Raw genomic sequence first — 17,487 nt, forward strand, 5'->3', positions numbered from 1 at the left:
AACAAGTTTAAGGTGTGATGGGGTTCAGGGGTCCCCCTGCACTGCACCCCGCCCGCTGGCAGGAGAGACTCTCACTCAGCAGGCACAACAGCAGGTTTATTAGGCAACAGATGTCCAGTTTCTCACAGAAGCAACAGCATAGCAGCCAGAGACAGTCCTTCCAACCTGTCCTGGGGGGAAGACCCCGAGGGGTGTCCCTCTGGGGTGTAGCTTTCCCCCTCCTCAGGCTGGCTGCCTTCCAGCTCTCCCTTTTCCTCGCCTCTAACTGCCGCCCCGGATTCAAAACCCAGCTCAGCTCCTCCCTGCTCTTTGTTCAGGCAGAGGTGTTATCTGCCAGTTGTAGCCCCAGGGTCATCCTTAGCCACTGGGAGCTGCTGCTTGCCTCGGACATCCAGCCTGACTCACACATGCACCCCCCCCACTCCATCACATAAGGTATATCAGAGACTTCTAATATGGCCTTTGTAAGGAAAAATGGTAGCCTTATCCTCTGCCTGAACACATTCTGTTCTGCTAATATGTATTTAAGCTGTTAGAATGTTGGCTGTGGAGATTTCTAATTCTCTCGCCCAAATAAAGGGAGGCGTAGGATGAGTCCAAGCAAAATACAAGCAGGAATGATCTCACCCTGTAGGGACACTGTGTGCTTGCTAAATTCCAGACAGATGTGTAGAAACCATCACTATTTTCCTCTGCATGTGTATACGTCTGCTATGAAAGAGTGGAAATGACAACCAGAAGGTCTTCTGGAAGAAAAATGACCTGTAACTTCCAAAGGAAATGCTAAACCAGTCAGATGTCTCTGTCCCCATGTTACAAAGAGAGCTAGCTAGAAAAGTAACAAGGTTTTTAGTCTGTATGTAATAGGCTTTGCACTGAGTTTTCGAAAGCCTTACATATATTATCATTCTGCACTGTACTGATTTACACACCTGAGCTGCGTCTACACGCGTCGGGCGCTATTTCGAAGTTAACTTCGACGTTAGGCGGCGAGACGTCGAAGTCGCTAACCTCATGAGGAGATAGGAATAGTAGGGACCGTGTAGACGATCCGCGTCCCGCAACGTCGAAATTGCTGGGTCCTCCATGGCGGCCATCAGCTGGGGGGTTGAGAGATGCTCTCTCTCCAGCCCCTGTGGGGCTCTATGGTCACCGTGGGCAGCAGCCCTTAGCCCAGGGCTTCTGGCTGCTTCTGCGGCAGCTGGGGATCTATGCTGCAGGCACAGGGTCTGCAACCAGTTGTCAGCTCTGTGTATCTTGTGTTGTTTAGTGCAACTGTGTCTGGGAGGGGCCCTTTAAGGGAGCGGCTGGCTGTTGAGTCCGCCCTGTGACCCTGTCTGCAGCTGTGCCTGGCATCCCTATTTCGATGTGTGCTACTTTGACGTGTAGACGTTCCCTCGCTGCGCCTATTTCGATGTTGGGCTGAGCAACGTCGAAGTTGAACATCGACGTTGCCGGCCCTGGAGGACGTGTAGACGTTATTCATCGAAATAGACTATTTTGATGTTGGCTGCACGTGTAGACGTAGCCCTGAAGTGCAATGGACAGATTAACACCGCATCAGTGAGCTTTCTTGCTTTCCAAGAGGAGCATACAGCTTAGTGCATTCATATTGATTTGTATGGGCCAAGAACCTAGTGTTCCTCTTACACTGTAGTATCTCCAAGGACTTCGTTGAAATAACTTGAAATTTATGGTGGTGGTAGTGAGAGGCGGATCAGGCCCAGATTTCAAACATGGTACCTAAGAAAACACACTCCAAGGAGCTTGTCCCAGCATTGCTGCTTTGGAGTGAGACCCATTGTCTGGCTCCTGCAGGAATAATCTGTATAATCTACTACATATTTAGAAACTTTGGATGTCTGTCTATGAGTCCCTTGTTCAAGTACACCTAAATTGTAAAAGCAAGGACCAACGCATTTGGTACACAGCGTCCATGTATCATAACTTAAAGCAAGGTCAGGATTTGGTTGTGCCAGGACAACGGGATGCACCTGGAAGCTGATTGTTTCTCATAAAATGGAAACAGAAGGGTTTTGGTAGCGGGACAATTATAGTGCAGAATGACCATGGGAGAGCAGCAAGGAGCCAGAAATAGGGACTGGGACAGCTCTAACCCCGTTGGACCAGTAGGGGGCAGGGGCAGAGAACAGGAACATGGCTATCTACTATATTTCAGACAGTCTGTCTGTTCCCCAGCTGGGGGACATGTGTTCTTCCCCTGGCTATGCTGCAATGGCCCCAAGCTGCTGGGGTTATCTTCTCTCCCCTGTGCAGCCTGCTCACTGAACCCCTCATTCCCAGGCCCACTCCAGAACAATGGTTTAAATGGGGAAATTAAAAAAAAACAAACCAACCAATTTGAGTTCAGGACTCAAGAATGCCAAGTGCATCGTCTAGATTGTATATATTTAAAAAGGGAGCGGGGGGTGCGTAGTTAGGAAGGCTTTTGGCTGTGTTCTGTAGTTTGGCATACACCTCTATGCCCTAGGAATGAGGCCTACCAGGGATGGATGATGGGATGTGTTAGAGGTTTCCCTGCCTGTGGGTTTTCAGTTCCAATCTGGGCCAGGGGTCTGGGGCACTGAAAGCTGCCACCTCTGATGTTCTCAAAATGAATGAAGCATGGGGAAAGAGCCTGTTGCTAAAGTACCCATCAAACACAGCAGTGCAGTGAGAGGCGCTCAGTTGCGCTCCTTGCAGAAGGACATCCAAGTCACTCACAGAGCCAGCTTAGCACTCAGTGCTGGCACAGAGCCTGAGAACTGCATAGGCGATGGAGCCGGCCCTTTCTTTCCCACCCCAATACCTGGATCCTCCAACACAGATACCAGCAGGGAATTAGTGGGCAGTGAGAATGCTTTCCTGGCACTGCCCAGCCTGACACACCAGCCTCTCTTGCTGTTTCAGAAGGAACAGATTGGTGGGCGCCTTCTGCTATCTTCTATATTATCTCTCTGAGAAATGGAAGGTTCTGCACTGGGCAAATCAATGAAGTTTCCAGGATCCACTGATGGCTTCATTAGTGCTGGACTATTGTGTCCTATGGGACTGGAGGGAATGAAGGAAGTGGGAGTAGGCTCTGCTAGTGGGGGCAAGATGGTCTATCTATTTTATGAGCTGGCCAGGGTCCTAGGCAATAGCCTTGATTAGTGTTAGTTCTTCCATGATTTCATCTTCTGTGACTGGGGCAATGTCTTGGTCCTAGTGTCCAGTAAGCCTAGCTGCAGGTGCCTTCCACCCCAGAACTGTATTTGGTTGTCCTCCTGCACAGCGTTGTCTGTAGGTTTGTTTTCAGGCCCCACACTAACAGTGCAGGAAGTGAACTAACATCTAATATCCTGTTGAGACACATTTATTAAGTCACTAAGTTGCATTTTAAAATCACGAGGCTTTTACACACCAACATGATCAGCAGGCTCCAGGAAGCACAGGTGAGGCCACGGCAAGAGAGCCATTTGAACTATAAATGCTCAGCCTGAAGCAGAGGAGTCAGGATTGTTGCTGAAGTTCAACCCCCCCTCCCCACAAAAAAAGAGTTTGCGTGGCTCTGGGGGCTGCTCCCTTTCTGGTTAGGGACTGTATCATGTCACATGTCCATTCATCATGGTCTGACAAACATCTGGTTTGGAGCAAAGACATGAGGCAGGTCAGAGACTTTTTGGTTTCTGAAATGTTAGTAATGCGGAAGTGTCCATGCAAGAAAATAAAACCCTTATTAAGTCAGAGGGAACAATTCCCAGGACAGCTGGATTGATCTCACCACCTGCTCTAATTTCCTGTACTACACCTTATTTGGTTTTTGAAGGGCAGCATGCACCTTGGTTTGCTCGTTTCACTTCTTGGCTAGGAGTATGATGTTGCTCCGATATCATTGAGCAACACTTCACTTGTATGTGAGAAAATGCTCTTACTGCACAGGCACCTTTTATTTGCTTTGGATAAAACGGTTCCAGTTTTTTGTTTTTGTACTGCTGGGGTTTTGATTGGCTGATCTGTGGTCCATATACATACAGCTCTTGTTCCACATTAAGCAAATCCTCCCATGTGAATTCTTCCTGGGAGGAGCTCACAAGGGACCCTTATGCGTGCTTCCCGTTGCATTTGAGCCACATCTCTCTCTCTTTCCCTGGACTTTTCTGTTTTTTCAGCCTTGAACCAAACAGCTCTTTGGAGAGTCAAAACTAGGCCAGGCAAAAATGAGCAGTCCGGCTTCTGCTGAAGGACCATGCTTCCAACAAACTCTTCCACCAGCAGGAGTGGCACTATGAGTTCTTGCTGACTATCAAGCAGAAAACCCAGAGCTTGAATGAGCTCCTGAGACTGAAGAACCTTCTTTCCTCATAGCAAAGGGCCTTTGCAATGTCAGGGGACAGGGAAGTTATTTGGGGAACAACGAGCACAAAGCCTGAATGGATGCTGCCCAAGCTATATGTGTTCTTGGGACAGAAGACTTAGACTTTAGGGCTCGGAGTCTAGCACTTTTGACAGAATTTAGCTCCCTGACATTTTTTTGGCTTTAAAAATTTAAAAAAGCAGGGCTGGTTCCACCCCCGCTCCACGGGAGTGGTCCCTGGAACAGGCAGTATGGCTGCTAGTGAAGATCAGACAATCGTAGCAGTTGTGCTTTGGTTTGCCACGAAGGTACAGAAAAAATGATGAAAATTCCAAGAGGGGTGGGAAGCAACAGCTGTTTTCAAGTTAAGCTGAATTCCTTTTATTTACAGCAAATAAAACTGGCACAGTTAACACTCCTAGGGGCTCCTGACCCACCTGCAGCCAGCCCCGATTGGCTCACCTGTGTTTCAGACTAGGTAAGAGTCTCAGAAAGGCTGCTTAACAGCTGTAAATTACTGCTTTTTTAATACAACTCTAGGCTGGCTCAGGAAAGTAAAAACTTCGTTTCACCATTCACGGAACATAAAATGAACCACGGTTGGGCTGCCACCTTTGCTGAACGCTCCCCTGCACTTTTGCCAGTGTGGGCCGGCCCTATCCCCTCACCTCCTGCTCTGTAGCATGCAGGCTACAGTGGTGTTTGGGCCTTGGACCTTAACCAAAAGCACCAGCTGAACATTGGAAGGTCCTGCTGCGCTGCCAGTGTTGGAGTCCAAGTTGTCGTGCTCCAGGGCTCTGCTGTCTGTGGCACCTCTGTGAGTATAGCCCAGCTGAGAAGCCTCCAAGGGCACAGGTGCAGCAAGTCAGAGCTCACACTCCAACTGCCAAAGTGCACGCAGCAAGGAGGAGTGCTGGTTGGGTTTCATCACTCCTGGTAATCTTCCTGGATGGGCCACAGTTGTATCTAGAACTTACTCTTCTGATGGCACCAAGAGGCTCTTGCCCCAGTCGCTGTATGTGTAGGCTTATCCCAACGCTATCTTGGAAGTAGATTTTTTCCTTGTTTGCTGTGTGATAAATTGGTGCTGGTGGAAGGTGTTGGACTGAGAATCAATTATCCATGCAGACAGACCAGCAAAGGAGCACTACCAGAGCTCTCTGTCCCACACCCCCACCAACATGCTTCCTTCCCTGAAGGAGGCCCACTTGGCTGAGGGGAGGACTGTAAGTCTCCATGACCTGTTGAAGGGCTGGCCTCTGTCGGAGACACCTAACAAGCAGGGCAGCTAGCACACCACTTGTGTTGGTGGTTTGTGCAAAATGGATGCTTTCCCTTCTGTCTGGTATGCAGCATCGGTAACACCTTTGGTCATGGCAGACCCCTAAATATTCCATTGCACCTCAGCCCCAGTAGTCTGTGCTGAGCCTGTATCCCCATGGAAAGCAACTGCATGGGAGACACATGTGATGGTTTTGTCCTCTGTGGGTTGGAAGTGAATGCAGTAATACTGCAGCTGAGCCCAAATGTCTTTGGGAGGCCAAGAACCGTGGATGCAACTCTAGTTAAACCCCCATTTGCTGTAAGATGTGTTTTTGTGAGTGAGGCTAGAAGGAAAATGCCCTTAGAGCCAGGACTATAAATTCCACTTCTTCACCCCATCAAAACAAAAAAGTCATTGATCCAGAAGAGAATCCAGTTAACTCTGGAATTTTCTGACCTTTTTGTGGTGCAAGATGGTTTTTTAAAAAAACTTTGTACATTGCTCTCCTGATGATTTTTTCATGTTGTTTACTTTTGTAACCTTTCTCTGTGGACTGGGAGCCAGAAATGACGTCCCCCACTCGTCCAGCAACAGAGAATGAGAACTTCAGAGGAAGGAATGCAACTTCATAAATAGCAACCCACGGACACTAACAAGGAGCAGAGGCAAACCTGCAGGTCAACAAATCCTTTGCAAGAGAAGCCTACACAGCCTCATCTCTCTGGGATTCAAGCATGATTTCAACTCTAGCCTTCACTTTTCTCCTAAATCTCTGTTGTCCTTTTGCAACAAGTCAGATTGCAAGTGCAGGAGGAGGTAAGTGGGTTTTAATTACCTCTCTGTGCTCAGCCCTTCACTGCAGACACTGTAGGCAGCAGAGAAGTGAGAAAGCAGATGACATGTCAACGAAGGCTAGTGAGACCTGAATTGGATTATCAGTTGTAGCTTCATACAAAACCTCCAGCCAACAGGTTTAAATTTTCCAATCCTACATGATATTTTTTCCTCTGTTTAGCGATATTTTGAAAATTATTCCTTTCCTTTGGCAGCTGGAACTGACCAAATTTTGTTATTTTGCAAGTCAAATAACATGTCCCTGGTAAATCATCTTTATTTTGGACATGACGACATAACAGCCCTCTTTGAAGCAGGATGTGCTGGGGCAGCTACCAGGGACTTCTGTGTGCCGCCCCCCTTGTTGTTTTAAGCAGCAAGTTGGGGATTTTTTGCTCAATTCACGCAGCATCTATGACTCCTGCATCAAGCAAAGTGATATCTAAAAGAGCAATTTCCAAAGGGCAAAACATGTTTATAAAAAGAGTGAGGAAGTTCGGGAATATGGACTGCAACGTGCAGGGCATGTCTGCAAATGCTCTGATTCTCTGTGGGAATCACAGCTGGGCACCTGGTTCTCTCTGCGCGTCTTTAGTTCCCGTAATATGCAATCTTTTATGTCAATTTTAAAATAGCATCCAGCAATGAGGGAGTGACAAACCTCGTCAGACAAAATAGAAACTGACCTGACCCTTCTGCCAGAACTCACACAGAATAGTCTTATAAAGCCAGAAAACATCTGATTTACCTTCCACTCCCTGCCCTTGGTAAACAGGGAACAGCAGCTAGATGGCCCTTTGGTCTGACCCAGTATGATCATTTTTATGAGTGATACTAGCCCGTGTGGGGTTAGGAGAGCAGCACAGCTGATCCATAATTCCTGTGCCATCTATTGTGTGGCTTGTACTGCAACACTTTAAAACATGCTGTTCCCACTGGAGAACAGCTGATTTTTTGGAGCTCAGCAATGGAGGTGAGAAGCCTAAATGCCTTTGTAGAGCTGGGCCTAGCACTTCAGGCTGAGCTGAGGGGAGCTGAATTCACAAGCTAGGGACCCCTTGCTGGAAACCCAGGAGCTAATGGCAAGATGTCTGATTTGCATAAGGTGTCCTGTTGCTTACTCCTGCTATGGACAGAGGCAGTCCATATGGCAGACAAGGCGGAACCCACTCATGCCTTCAACAAATCCCATGGATTTCATTGAAAAGCTGCCTGGTAGCCAGTGCAGGCTGTCATGCTCTATTAGCTGCAATCTCCAAATGGTCTTTGGGCACAATCCCATGCAGTGTGTGCAGCAATGGCACCTCCTACAGAGCCAAGTCAAGACAACTGTGCTATGTTACAAATGGTGCATCTTTCCCCATACCTCCAGCCAAGCTGTATCCAGGGTTAGGCACTAGACAGAAGCCTGCTGTCTGTGTCACGTTCTTGTTCCTTCTCAGAACAGCAGGGATTCAAATGAGCTTACCCTGGGCAGGACCATCAAGCAGCCAAGTCGGAATTCAGAGAATGGCCAATGCTGTACCAGCAGCTCCAGCCAGGGTGGCCTGGTGTGTAGGGACCTGTCTGATTGTGGAAGGTGGTGCCAGCCCTGCCACTTCTGCCCTCTTCACCAGCAACGCTAGAAGCTGGGGAGGGGAGTTAAAAGCATGGGTGAACGATAGGAAGTAGCCCATCCCTGCGGAGCTGGTGAGCTTCTGGGTTTCCTCTTGTGGAGGCTGGTTTTAGGGTTTGCTTTGCACACCTCTATTCAAGTGCCCTTGAGCTGCAGTGGCAGCTCGCGCTCTGTGTCGGTGGGCAGACCCCTTGCACAGCCCCAAAACCACAGCAAGACAACTGAATAGTAGGGGACTTGCTGCTGCTGTCCCAGCAGTGGGCAGGCAAAACTACTACAGTGGCCATCTTAGGTCAGTGGGCGAAGAGCTGCCTGTACCTTAGGCACACTTGGCTGTGTTCCCCAACCCTTGTGCAGCAGCTCTTTGCCTTAGGGCTGCCCCTTGTGGTATCTTCCATAGCCCTGGACTGTAAATGTGCTGCTGCCCATACCCCTTAACAGCTGCCTGCTAGCCTCTGCTCTGCTCCAGGGTTGTAATTCTTTGCAGAGGCCTAACAATTAAGAATCAGTAAGTAACTGCATAGGTGAGCACGTTCTGCTGCTGATGCTCCTGTTTTTGGCAGGAGCTGATGTGCAGCACCAGATGCTTGCGGAGATGAGAGAAACAAACCTGGCACTGAAGGAAGTCAGAGATTTGCTGAAGCAGCAGGTATGTGAGAACATGGTTGCCTCTCCCCCAGTGCCAGAGGTACCAGCAAGGCAGCTGCCTTGCACCTGTCCTGTCAAATACAGGGATTAAAATGGGAACTCATCCCATGGAACGGGAGAAGTCCCACTTGTCCCTCACCCCTACCTCAGAGCCTCCCTGAATTCTGGGGTAACATGGATCCAAATTTCCATGCCATTTCTATGGCTTGGGCCATCCTCCATAGAAACCCAAACCCAAACCCAAAGGAAGAATTATTTTACAAGACTAGACAAGCAGACTGGACATTGATCACTGGAGTAATGTGGCAGGGCCAGTAAAAGTCATTTTTTCCTTAGTTTTGTTGGCTCATGAAGTCAACAGAGGCCAGGCTGGAAGATAGAAGAGCCCCTTCAACCACCCAGAAGGGTCCACATGGGAGCTAAACAAGGCTTGTATTCACTGTCTCCATTTCCTTCTGTTGCGTTAATAACACCTCGTGGGCTCCACCAGCATCCAAGGGAGTTTGGGACCTGAGGTGAATTTAGATCTTGCCCTGGTTTAACTGAGGGGGCGGCACTTTGGTCAGCTCTTTTTAACGCCATAGAAAGGTTCCATTCACCCCTTGCGACTGTATCCTCGGAAGGCGGCAGCCTCTGCCTGCCAGATCATTGGAATGGCAGCCAGGGCCCTGTGCCAGTGCAAACTAGCCAGCCTCAAATCTGAAAAACCATCTGTTGCATTGAGTTACACTCACATGTCAGGCTGTTGCATAAACATCCAGTGTTTGCTAGGAATCAGGTCAGACGTGGCTCTGGATAGCCTGGGACAGTGCTTTCCAACATCCCTTTTCACTGAGCACTGCTTCTCCATACAGCCTTTTTTATTTATTCTCGCCCTGCCTCTACTTTTCCCCCCTTTTTGCCATGGAATCATTTTTAAATAGCATCTGGCTGCCTCAAAAGACTCTTGAATAAAGGACTCATGCACATCCCTGGAGGGTGAAGGTGGACACTTACACAGGTGGGCTGCCCATTTCTTTAACAAGTACATAGTTTTTCAATTGCCTTATTTCCCACAACTCAGCATTTCACTATCAGTAATGAGAGCAGCAGCAGGCTAAGCCAGGCAGCCTGTCAGTGCAAAGGAAACCTTCCTGAGTTAGAGCTGGCACTGCGTAGCAGCACTCCCCTCCTGACCCCAGTGCCCTCGCTGGGTGGAGCACTTCGGTTTGGTGCTACTCATGGCTTAAATTAAATTATTTTTAGCACATGATAAGATTACTGTGGCCCTGGGGAACATTGGCTAGAGGAAGAGCTGCCTGCCCCTGTACATAGGCGCTGGGGTTGAGATAGGAAGAGATACTTCCTTGTGGGCACAAATCCATGATGAGGACACAAGATCGGGGGGTGCTGGAGAGACTGGAGAAAGTGGCTTTGCAGTCTGACATCCCTCCCCCTGCCCTCAGGAAAGGCTGCTCCCTACCATGTTATGGAACCACAGAGATGGGAGCCAGACACAACCTATGCTATGAAGTTCTCCAGATAATGCCCCAGCCCTAAGCTCCCAGGTAGTCAGGCTCGGCTATTGCCATTGCTACAGATGGCTGTGCTGGGTGCAAAGTCTTGCCTCCAAACACCTTTGCTAATGCACTTTCCTAGTGGAGATAGAACACAGACAAAATGTGTTTTGACTGGGACGTAGCTGGAGTCTCTACAGCCACCCTGAAGCCTGGGGCTGCTCCTGCCCTTGCTATCCACTTCCTCAGGCTGTAACCAAGTGCCCTAGCTGGGCTGGAGCTTTAGGAGAGCCAGGTCACCTCGACGCTGACGTACATAGTGGTGCCTGAGCCAGGCCAATACCCTTTACTCCACCAGTGCCACTCCCACCAGTAGCAGTTAAATGAAGGAGGAGTCAATGTGGTTTTTTTTTTTTGTTTTTTTTTTTAAAAAACAACCCTCCTGATTTGCCCTTGCCCCTCCCCGATTTCAAGGTGCTGCTTAGGTTGGTGCTCAGCTCTCCAGCTGCTTGGCTTTCATCCTCCCACATTGCAGAAACCCCAGCAAGATGCTAAGGGAGTTGGGGGCTCTGGGGAGTAAGTGCCTTTTGGAGGGGCTGGTCAAGACTGAGCGGAGGTCTCAGAACTGCTGTGGCTGTCTGACCCCTTTGATTACTGTGAGTCTCCGACCTCCCTCCATTTCCCACCTGTCTCAACCCACTAACTGACCCAGGCTCTCTCCTCTGGGGCACAGCCTCTCCAGCTCAGCGGGGAAGGACTTCTGCAGGGAATGTTTCCTCTGCTGACAGCCCAGCAACTTGCAGGAGGATTAAAACCCCCTAGAAAAATGAAATGGGTCTCTACCTCTGGCGTTTGGCTCCTCTGCCCAGGCACAGGGTAAACTCAGCTCCACAGCCAGGCCAGCCGGTTGGCCAGCTGTGGGAGAGAGCTGGATTTAAAACAGGCTAAGGCTCCATAATGCCCCATGACTCAGGTGTTGGTGTAAGACACGCCTCCTCTAAACAACATAGAACCAAAGGCATTCGCTTCCCTTGGACTGAAAATCCTCCACCACAGGGGAGAGGGAGAGGAGTGAGACCTGCCAGGCTAATTGGTGGCCTGTTTTCATTCTAGATTAAGGAGATCGTATTCCTGAAGAACACAGTCATGGAGTGTGATGCCTGCGGTGAGTGGCTGTTTAAATGGCTCATGCCCAAATGTTCACCCCCTGCCTTCTACATCTAAGCAATGAACTGTCACCACCTCCCACAACCCAGCGGGGGGCTGATTTGTCCCCTTCACTAGGTGCGACTGAGGCTACTCCTCAGCTGGGGTACGGCCCCTCTTCAGCACACTCTGTGACCCTGCACTAGTCTTCATCAGCCAGGCCAGGGAGGCAGCTGGGAGCCTTCTCTGTCTTTCACAGCTGGGTAAAGAGAACAGGGTAGAAACTTGGCCCCAGGGACTCCATAGCAGACCTGGGTTTCAAATGGGGGTTGTTCTGCCTCCTAGCCCTAGGCTTGGGTTTATTCTTGTTCCAAGATCTCTCCCGTGTTCCCGCTAAGTGCGTAGTATATTTGTTATTCACATTGAGGCATGTGCAGATGTGCCCCACCACTAAAGCCAGGCTGCCGGCTGTGGGTGCTCTGCTAGTCAGCTGGGTAGCACCTTAATCGCTCCTGGGCAGCCACCCAAGCACTCAGCCTACAGGCAACACTCGATGTCATTCCCTTAGCAAATCACAGGGGAAACAATTAGCTGGTGTGGAGGCTGGGAACCAGGCCCCTTCAAGAATCTCTGTCCTTCCAAGACACAGGGCTTGCCGGGATGCACACATCCTAGATTACTTAAACCAGTATAAAATGCTGTGTGGACAATTGTGTTTTAGATTAGGAACAGGTCTGAGCTAACCCACTAGTCCTAGCCTGAACGCAGAGTGTCCAGCATGCCTAGGGCCGTGGTTTGAAAATCATTCCTTAAGGTAAGCCCATGCAAAGCTGCATGAGGAGGCGCCCTGCCTCAGTGGTGTCCTCTTGGTCAACGGCTGCATCTGACCACCAGCTTTGTGCACCCTTCCCTGGCTATAAGGTCCATTTCACAGCAATCCTGCGAGGCGCTATACTGCACCAGTAAGGGAAATCGTTGTGTCCCTCAGGTGCGTAGACTCACATCACGTAACAACCCCACCCCCCTGCTAGGTTTGACTGACATGGAACATGACTCCAGGCCATTTCTTCCAAGCCACAACTGCCCTTAGCCAAGCAAGGAGACAATCAACATCCTGCACATCAGTTGCCATCTGCTCCCCACTGACTGACTTTCCGGACTGAGATTTGCTTCCAGCGTATGTGGCTTTAGGGCGTGCAGAGTTCAGGAACATGCTCTGTCAGTCACCAGAGCAGCTAAGAAACAGAGCAGTAACTGTTCCCACATTGCTGCCGGAAAAGAGATTAGCCAGAGCCCCTGGGGCCCGCACTACAGAATCACATTCATCAACAGCAGTTGTTTTAATAAGTTGCTCGTAAAACTGTCTTGAACTGTCTTCCTCTCACTCGATCTCTGTCTTCACCACTTCTTATTCTGGTTTACAAGGAGAAGGATGGATTACTCGGCATTCCTCAGGCTATCCTTTGGGCTGACACAGCTTTCAAAGAAAGTATTTTATAGCACCACTGCAGCTGTGACCCTTACCTTCGAAGCAGAATGGGCAGCTGTCCTTCCAAGGGACAACCTTGGAGCTTCTGTAATAGAAGCCAATCTAGAGTCCCATGCAGGAGTCCTACTCGCACCCGCTTCTGGGGCCAGTTGTAGACCTTCTGGCATGCTGGGGATGGTGGGTAAAGGCTGTGGATATTAGATAAGCAGTCTTCAGAGATACTTATGGACATGATCAACGTACCAGATGGGGAATCAAAATTTCAGGGTGTATTTCACACTCTGCCAATGAACCTGAGAGGGCTCAGACAAGTCACATCTCTGTGCCTCGATTTCCCCATCTGCAGCATAGGAACATGACTGTTTTACCTCTCAGGGTGATGTGCAGCTCTTCCTTGTAAAGCACCATGGGCTCCTCAGGTAGAAGGCTCCATCGAAGCACCATACGGTAGGAGCAGAGCTGCTTCAGCCAGCACCAAACATGTTTTCTGTTCTGTAGCCATGCAGCCATGGGAGCCACCCAGCAGCACAGCACTGACTTCCAGCTGTTCGCCAAACCCGTGTTTCCCCGGCGTTACCTGCACAGAGACTAGCTCGGGCTTCCACTGTGGACCCTGCCCACTGGGCTTCACAGGCAACGGGACCCACTGCACAGATATTAATGAGGTCAGAGACCACCTGCAATGAATGATTAGCCATCACAAGAACGTCAGCTAACGCTTCTCTGGTGCAGAGTAGGAGTTTCTGTTGTGAGCCTTGTTGTTATGGGAGGTCACACAGTTAAACTGCCCTGCCTAATGGAACAAACCACTGGCCCCTTTAACTCACCTGGTGTGGAACCCAGGTCTCAGGACTTAGCTTCTTTCTTCTAGTGCCATCCAAAGAGTCTTTAAAGGCTAGGTGTCTCTTTCTAAAAGTAATTCAGTGGCTCACACAGGAGGCATGGGCTTGGGTGAAGCTGTCTGTCCTGTGATGTTCAGGGCACACAGGTGAGCCAAGGGGTCCCTTTTCTGACCCTCTACCTCTACCAGAGGTAAACCTGCACTGCAGACCAGGTTGGATTCCATGAGCACCACACAGTGAGACCTGCACAGTGGGATCCCTGTCTGCTTCCCATCCGCCTCTGCAGCTGCAGTTCAGCTTCTTCTAGACAAATGATTTCTTTTCCTGATTCTTTGGGTGGCCACTTACTAATGACAGGTTTTATTTCCTTTGCACAATACAATTGGGTTCAGAGACAGAGGTTTGCTGGCTGTCAGCGGTTTCCTGGTTTAACGACACTGTGGACATACAGCATGGGAATTTAAATTAAAATAACAGTAGGAAAAGATTAAGCAATTCGTAAGATAGGAGAATGTAACCTTTGAGGGTGGATTTGCTGTTGAATGCTAATGCTCTCTTCCTGAGATGGACAATTCCATCACAGAGCTGCAAATTAACCCTGACCCCTGAAAACCAGGGTGATGAACGATAGGTTCTTTGGACCTGGAGAGGTTGCAGGACCTGGAGTAGTCATGAAGCATATGTTAGTCCGCTGCCAGGGAAGCTGGGGGCACCTGAGAGGTGTGTCCCATCCCACTGGGGAGAGCAGACTGAGGAGCTGCCCTTTTAAAGGGCACAGACATTCAAATCTCCCCCTTTACTCTTGCTTGCATTTGGGGCCTTTCCTTCTTGCCACATCCCAGCAGGGAATAGCTAGTTTGGAACACCACTGGTCGTTCAAAGGAACTCTGCTTCTTGCCTACAGTGCAGCACAAATCCCTGCTTCCCGAGCGTCAGCTGTGTTAACACTGTCCCTGGCTTTCACTGTGACCCCTGTCCCCACGGCTACACTGGGCCTGCACCCAAAGGAGCTGGGCTAGCCTTTGCCAGAGCCAACAAGCAGGTACACCGCACCCCCCCACCCCAATCCCCAGAAGTCACTAGAAGGGAGGTGGCAGCCTGCTAGCCTCGTGTGATTCACACCCCCACTCTCTCGTTCCCGGACAGGTTTGCAATGACATCAATGAATGTGAGACAGACAGCGCCAGGGCTTGTGTCCCCAACTCCATCTGCATAAACACACGGGTAATGAGCGTGGGCCTGGCCCTGGCTCTCTAGACCCCTTTTAATGTCTCCTTTCACCTGGGACGGAGTGTTCCAGCACAGCTTTTCCTTCACCCGCATGTCTTCTCGTTGCTGCTCTGGCAGGGATCCTACAAGTGTGGCTCCTGTAAGCTGGGCTTTGTTGGGGACCAGATAGTGGGGTGTAGAAGCCAGATGGAGAGACGCTGTCCCAACGGGGAGCTCAGTCCGTGCCATGAGAAAGCTCGCTGCATCATTGAACGTGACGGGACTATCTCGTGCGTGGTGAGAACCAAACTGCCCTTTGCTCAGACAGCAGGGCCTGTTCTCCTTTCACATCTGTTTACTCTCCTAAGAGCTCACAGGTCCTGTCAGCTGATGGCCAATAGGGGTCAGTGACAGACTGTCCCACCAGTTCAAGATAGCATCAATTCCTTCCCCCAGCTGGGCTGAAGGAGGGGAGCTTCCCTAGATGGTGCTGTTGAGGTCTGTCTTCCCACAGCCCCTGCAAGGCAGTGAGCCTTGTTCAGACTGGGAGAACATGTATATGCCAGGGGAAGCCCAGCGCTGCTGAGTCTCAGTAGCTCTCTGTCTCAGCATCCAGCTGAGAGCTCACATCTGAACTAATGCCGTGTCACAGCCCTGCTGCCTCGTCCAGGGGATATTTCTTTCACCTGAGGAATGAGGCATCTGGTCCCCTGGGTTTCTGAGACCAGCTGCAGTCTGTGCAGTGCAGACCTGACCCCTGGAGGGATGTGCTTGACAGACATGGCACTGCACCCTCATTCCCCAGCCCTGCTGTCTTGCAGTGCATTGTCGGGTGGGCAGGGAATGGCTACATCTGCGGGAGGGACACAGACATCGATGGATTCCCAGATGAGAAGCTGCGCTGCACAGACCGAAAATGTCGCAAGGTAAGAGCCCCCTTAATGCACCTGGCTGACCCCAGGGCAATGCACAGCAAGAACCTGGAGCTCCAACACAGGTCAGTTCCTCTTCCTACAGCTACAAAGCCACGGTCCCATAAGCCACGCAGCCCTGGGGCTGGCTCAGGAGTGGCCTGACTCCAAGGACAGGCTTGCCCAGCCAGTGAAAAAAGTGGGATGGGGGGGTGGAATCCAGGGTGCGCACAATATACCAGCCACTCAGGGTACATCTCTGTTGCTTTTTGGTCAGGATAACTGTGTGAGCGTCCCCAATTCCGGTCAGGAGGACGTGGACAGGGACGGCATCGGTGACGCATGTGACGACGATGCTGATGGAGATGGGATATTGAATGCTGAGGTTTGGACTCTGATGCCTGGCCCCATGCCATGCCAGCACGCCTACAGGAAAATGAGCTCCCAGCCTGCCATGCTCCAACTCTGCCCACCGGCATTGGGAGCTGTAGCCTCTGCCAGGGATTCTACAGATGAGGCTGGCTCTCTGTGGGTCAGTCTGGGCAGCCCCGGCTGTGCCTGAAGCAAAGAGGATTTCTGGGTCACAAGGAACCAGCGTGTTGGCTGGAGGGTTTGCTCTTCTCCAGGAAGGCTGGGGTGTGTGGGAAGCGGGAGAGAGGCTGTGGCTGGAGGAAATCAGGATTCTTGGAGGCAGTGAAAGGGACTATGCTGGGCAAATGTCACCCAGCTTTCAGCATCTGCTGCTGGGCAAATGCTGGTCCCAGCTGAACATACAGCACTGCTGGGCACTGGGCCTCTGCCTGGGATGAGGGCAAGAGCCCTGGGTCACGGTTCCATGTAGGTCAGCTCTGGGACCCCTCCATTCTTTCCCATGGCCGGGGACCGCTGCCTTACTCTTTCCCCCTTGGCAGGACAACTGCATCTTTGTGCGCAACCCGGACCAGCGCAACACAGACCAGGATAACTTCGGTGACAGCTGTGACAATTGCCAGAACACACCGAACAATGACCAGCAGGACAGCGACAGGGACGGGAAGGGAGATGCGTGCGATGATGACATTGATGGAGACAGTAAGAGCTGGGGGCAGCGGGACTGGTACCACACGCATAGGAGATGTTCCTGCTAAAAAGCTGGTCAGGAGCCTCCTCCACAGAAGTTTCACTGGGCATAAACCAAATATCAGAGACAGGTCCCTAAAGCGCAGCAAGAAAAAACACTTGTTTCTGATTGGAATTGCTCCAGCCAATCACCATGTGCTTGGGCAGCAATTCAGTCCCACCCAGGACATGCACTAAGAGCCTTCATGGCTCACAAGAGGCCACACCACATGCAACCTTCACACTGGCCCTAGAACTCAAACCAGAGCTGCAGCACCTTCCCAGGGGAAATGAAGCCACTGGGCAAACACAGTGGCTCCAGCATAGGCTGCTCAGTGGATAAAGGCCTGTGTCTCCCTCTGCCAGGGAGTCAAGGCAGCAAGCGTCAGGGCTAGGCCCCAGAAAAGCTTTGCCTTTTCATTTGTCACTGATGGAGGCTATGCATTTACCCGCAGCCCAGCTTTCCAGATCCAGAAACCACACGTGCCCCACGGGACTGGGACAGACCAAATTCCTTCCCAGGCTGCTTCCCAAGAAGCTGGTTCTATTTGGTGTTGCTCATGGCATCGGGCTAGGAAGTGAAGCCCCAGGCATTGCTG

General features: G+C 50.7%; 1 protein-coding gene across 1 annotated transcript in view; it reads left to right on the forward strand.

Moving 5' to 3' along the window:
* The window catches only part of COMP (cartilage oligomeric matrix protein), a 51,146-nt gene that overhangs the window by 26,573 nt on the left and 7,086 nt on the right, over nt 1-17,487 (forward strand). The window contains exons 2-11 of the mRNA XM_074978308.1: nt 6,165-6,416; nt 8,613-8,698; nt 11,307-11,358; nt 13,327-13,493; nt 14,575-14,712; nt 14,817-14,894; nt 15,018-15,176; nt 15,701-15,805; nt 16,068-16,175; nt 16,702-16,861. Coding sequence (XP_074834409.1) covers nt 6,335-6,416; nt 8,613-8,698; nt 11,307-11,358; nt 13,327-13,493; nt 14,575-14,712; nt 14,817-14,894; nt 15,018-15,176; nt 15,701-15,805; nt 16,068-16,175; nt 16,702-16,861 — 1,135 coding nt within the window. The 5' untranslated portion in view covers nt 6,165-6,334. The remainder of the gene's footprint in view (nt 1-6,164; nt 6,417-8,612; nt 8,699-11,306; nt 11,359-13,326; nt 13,494-14,574; nt 14,713-14,816; nt 14,895-15,017; nt 15,177-15,700; nt 15,806-16,067; nt 16,176-16,701; nt 16,862-17,487) is intronic.

Source organism: Carettochelys insculpta, chromosome 27 (assembly GCF_033958435.1).
Source record: "Carettochelys insculpta isolate YL-2023 chromosome 27, ASM3395843v1, whole genome shotgun sequence".
NCBI classification, from domain to species: Eukaryota; Metazoa; Chordata; order Testudines; family Carettochelyidae; genus Carettochelys; species Carettochelys insculpta.